The sequence below is a fragment of the Ictidomys tridecemlineatus genome, chromosome 5, assembly GCF_052094955.1.
Source record: "Ictidomys tridecemlineatus isolate mIctTri1 chromosome 5, mIctTri1.hap1, whole genome shotgun sequence".
Classification (NCBI taxonomy): domain Eukaryota; kingdom Metazoa; phylum Chordata; class Mammalia; order Rodentia; family Sciuridae; genus Ictidomys; species Ictidomys tridecemlineatus.
In genome coordinates this window covers 46,491,762-46,496,583 of record NC_135481.1, presented here as the reverse complement: position 1 = coordinate 46,496,583, position 4,822 = coordinate 46,491,762, and the positions used below count along the sequence as shown (strand labels likewise).

Genomic DNA, 4,822 nt, shown 5'->3' with positions numbered 1-4,822 from the left:
TCTGATTCCTAATTTTTTTTGCCTAATCTCTTTTTTAAATCTGGAAAATTTTAGGGAGTCTGGGAGTTAGAAGCAGTGGCTTGTTTTTGCAGCTATAGTTGAATGGCAGAAGGGTTTTGGCATTGCTCAGGCAGTATTTCTTCCTTACAAATTGAATCTCATGTAGTCAGTGAGTCCCTAAAAAGCTTGACTTTTTTGTTGTTGTTGTGTTACTTCCCTTTATCAGGTAATGCTTGACACAGGTCTGCTTTTTGAGACAATGGATGGAGCCAACCACTCTGTGGTATCTGAGTTTGTGTTCCTGGGACTTTCCAACTCGTGGGAGATCCAGCTTCTACTTTTCCTCTTTTCTTCTGTGTTCTACTTGGCAAGTCTTACAGGAAACCTCCTCATTTTGTTCTCTGTGACTTTTGACTCAAACCTACACTCCCCCATGTACTTCCTGCTGGCCAATCTCTCATTTCTTGACCTGGGAGTTTGTTCCATTGCAGCCCCCAAAATGATTTATGACCTTTTTAGAAAACACAAAGCAATCTCTTTTGGGGGTTGCATAGCTCAGATCTTCTTTATTCATGCTATTGGGGGCACAGAAATGGTGCTGCTCATAGCCATGGCCTTTGATAGATATGTGGCCATATGTAAGCCTCTGCACTACTTGACCATCATGAGCCCACGGATGTGCATTTTAATTTTGGTTGTTGCCTGGATCCTTGGCCTCATCCACTCAGTGGCCCAGTTGGCTTTTGTTATAGACCTGCCTTTCTGTGGCCCGAATGTACTGGACAGCTTTTACTGTGACCTCCCTCAGCTCATTAGACTTGCTTGCACAAAGACTGATAGACTGGAGTTCATGGTAACAGCCAACAGTGGACTCATCTCTGTGGGGTCCTTCTTCATACTGATCATTTCTTACATCTTCATTCTGGTTACTGTTCGAAAACACTCCTCAGGTGGTTTATCCAAGGCCCTCTCCACTTTATCAGCTCATGTCACTGTGGTAGTTTTATTCTTTGGGCCATTGATCTTCTTCTACACCTGGCCTTTCCCTTCATCACACTTGGACAAATTTCTTGCTATCTTTGATGCAGTTCTTACTCCTTTTCTGAATCCAGTGATCTATACATATAGGAACAAGGAGATGAAAGCAGCAATGAGGAAACTTTTCTATCAGCTTTTGGGTTACAGGAAAATGTCCTAAACACTAAACCAAAATGCAACTCTACACTCAAGGACAATGGGAAAAATGAAGTCTTTGAAATTATTGATCTAGTGCACTAGGTTACATTTAGGTATGTTACCATGCTCTTGTGTATACCTAGTACCCTCACCAAGTAAGGAGACAAGGATCTAGTAGTGGAGCTTCCTATGCTTCAGACCCTGCATTGGATAATTAATATAAATCATTTAATATTCATGATAACTACACAGTGAGTATTTTTACTTTGATAATTTTTAAACACAACTAAGAGATGATTTTGGCTTCATTCTCTTTGTAACTACAATGTAAAATGTTTCAAACCAAAGCCGATTTTCACCTTTAATCCACTGCTTCCAATATTCTTAAACCTCAAAAGATTCCAAGCAGTGCATTTAATTATTTAGAGCTGGAAATTAGTGTATTACTCCTTTTCCCATTTTGAATTTGTTTATGTTTTTTATTCAAACTATCTAGCAAATTGCCATAATAACTAAGTACCTGGTTTTCCTTTTATTCTTCCCTCCCTTCTTTAGTATCTGCCTTCCTACCTCATCTTTTGGACACTTAGAGGAAAACTCTTTGTTATAAAATAGAGTTGTGAAATTTTAGAACTATAATTTGAGAGATAATTTTTTTCAACTTATTCATTTTATAGATGATCATAGTCAGGAATAGAGGTGTTACATAATAAATTTAAGATGAAAATCAGGTTTCCTTACTTTTAGATTTAAAAAATTAAAAATATATCTAAGCCCACTTGTTGATTTGAATTCCTGAGCTTTCTGCTAACAGACTGCTCCTCTGGCTTCCATTGACTTTCTTTTTCTCACCCCAAAGAGAAGTTACACAAATGAGGACATTGCTCTTTTCATTTTCATTGGTTTCATGTGATCATATGTCATTTCCAGTTTCTTATTTATTTGCAATTCAACAATAAATATCTGAGACTAAGATCTGGTTAATTCATAACCACATGATTATACTTTATCAATGGCTTTTTAATGTCACTTACAAAAGACCTCTACAATTAAACAGTATTCCTCTGTCCATATGCTTTTCTACTGAGTGAATCCTCTAAAGGGCATTCACCATCACTTTTCTCATTGCTACAAAGATATGTCTGTTTTCTGATATGAGGTTCAAGAATTTGGGGTATGTATGTTACTACATGCCTTCGTATACTTCTGTTAGTGGATCATGGTTTCCATGACTGACTGAACAGCCAGGGCACTTTAGAAATTTGGGGGCCTAAAGATAATATAAGGAAAGGACAAAATCTTTTTGATTTGTTAACAAACTAATTTATTGTTTTATAAACTAATATCTATGATATTGTACTAATATACTATACTATTGTACTATTTTAAGGAATCTAGAAAAATATTATACTTGCATCATTTCTCTGAAGGCGTGTAATTTTTTTTTCTTTCTTTTTTGGTGCGGGGGATTGAACCCAGCAGTGCTTTACCACTGAGCTATATCCCCAACCCTTTTTATTTTTTATTTTGAGACAGGGTCACCCTAAGTTGCTTAGTGAGGGCCTTGAACTTATAATCCCCCTGCCTCAGCCTCCCAGGCCCTTGAAATTGCAGGTATATCTCACCACCACCAGCAAGGTTTGTGATTTTTCATAGGTTCTTGTAATGAATCCATCTGTTAAAGTATTGGCCAGTCTCAGAATTCTTTTGGGAATTTAATTTATTCTTCTATATGTACTTTTTTCTTATTTTTGACTTTTAAAAAATTATTGATTCACTTGTAAATTATATTTGTATTAGGACAAATACAGACTTAGATTTGAACTTAACCAGGTGAGAAATATTTCTTTTTGGTAAAATAGCTGCTGGGTGATGGTTGTCTATATATGAGATTGTATTCCTTCTCTTTTGGTAAACTTTTTATACTTCTGTTTCTCTTGATGATCTCCTGATAGACTTCTTTGGATATTATTATAATAAAAGTTATGTGATTCTCTGATTTTTTAATTTGGAAAATGGGAACTTAGATGTGGAATCATTGGAAATAAAATTCAGATCAGTTTTATCACCATTATGCTTGCCTTTAGCTGTTTCCTTTACAAACCTAATTGAAACAGTCATAACTTTTTCACATCTATTGATACTCTCACAAGATATTTAAAGTGCATTCATTGTTCTCATAAACACCACAACCACCACCACTGCCAATGTTCGCACCACCACCACCACCAAAACCACCATCAACACAACCAACAACAACATTTATTGAACACTTATAATGTGGTGGGAAATATCCTAGGTTGCTTACACACATTAACTAATTTAATTCCAACAACAGTCAGCTAGATAATATTTTCATTATTATTCCACAGATTAGGTAACTAGTAGAAACAGAAATATTTAGAGAGTAGTTTAGGGACATGCAGCTGCTAAAGAATAGAGCAAAGATACAAATCTAGGTGGCTTCTGCTTTAGCATTCTGCTTCCAAATCACTATATTATACTACCTCACAGGATGGTGGATCCCTTCACCTGTAGTTTTAAAATCTAAATATTTTTCCCTTAACAGCCGATAATGGTAAAGATAAAATATACATCAACTCAATACAATATGCTATTTGATTTGGGGGTTGAGAAAGTACCAAGGATTGAACCCAGGGGCACTTAATCACTGAGCCACATTCCCAAAACTTTTTATTTCATTTTATTTATTTTGAGACAGGGTCTCACTAAGTTGCTTAGGGCCCCACTAAATCACTAAAGCAAGCTTTAAACCTGTGATCCCCTTGCCCCAGCCTCTCAAGTTGCTGAGATTATAGGCATGTGTCACTGTGCTGGGCTCCAAAATATGCTATTTGAAATTTAGGGTCTGTCATTTTAATATATCATTAAAATATCCATGTATTTATTATTCAAAAGGGGTAAGGTTTAGAAGTAATTTATATAATAAAATAACTTTATAGGTTTCTTCTATCCAAACATCATTATGCATCATTATGGAGGTAGTGCACTCTCTACTCCTTGGAGACACTTAGTCCATGATAGAGTCATACCATTTGAAGAAAAGGTTGAAGCCTAAGTGGACACTTCATGGGGTTCCTTCATTCTCATAGAATCATAATTTATATTAGTCCATTCATCAGTGGCAGAAAATGAACCAATTTTCATGAGTGTTTGATTCATAGCTGGAATTGACTGCCAGAGGGTGCCCTAGATGGAGCCTCTGGTTAGCCCATTCTCTCTCTCAAGGGACAGTGGATGCAGAAGGTTGGATTGTAATCAAAACGTGAGGATTAGTCCAATAATCAATGTCTACAGGAATTAAGTAGGATTCAGAATAACTTGTTGTGTGCCAGTTGGGGATGGAAATAAGAAGATGAAAAATACACAATTACAGATTCCAGGGATATCACTGCCTAGTGAAGGAGAAGGGTAGGAAACAAATTGCTACAATACAACATATAAGTGCCATATGCAATGCATATTCCTGTATCTCTGTATCTATCTATGCATCCATAAATATGTAAATCTATAATGAGGTGTAAGCATAAAGGAGCAGATGAACAATTCTGCTTAGAAGTCTCAGAGGAGAAAGCTGAGCTTGGTATTGAAAATTGAGGAAGAAGATAAATATGTCCTGGCTCCC

The 4,822-nt window shown here is 36.3% G+C and overlaps 1 protein-coding gene across 1 annotated transcript; it reads left to right on the top strand.

Annotated features, from left to right (window-relative positions):
- Positions 1-259: 259 nt before the first annotated feature.
- LOC144377529 (olfactory receptor 4F15-like) lies at positions 260-1,198 on the top strand. Its single transcript, XM_078048968.1, has one exon. The coding sequence runs from the start codon at positions 260-262 to the stop codon at positions 1,196-1,198; it is 939 nt and encodes a 312-aa protein (XP_077905094.1).
- Positions 1,199-4,822: the final 3,624 nt, after the last annotated feature.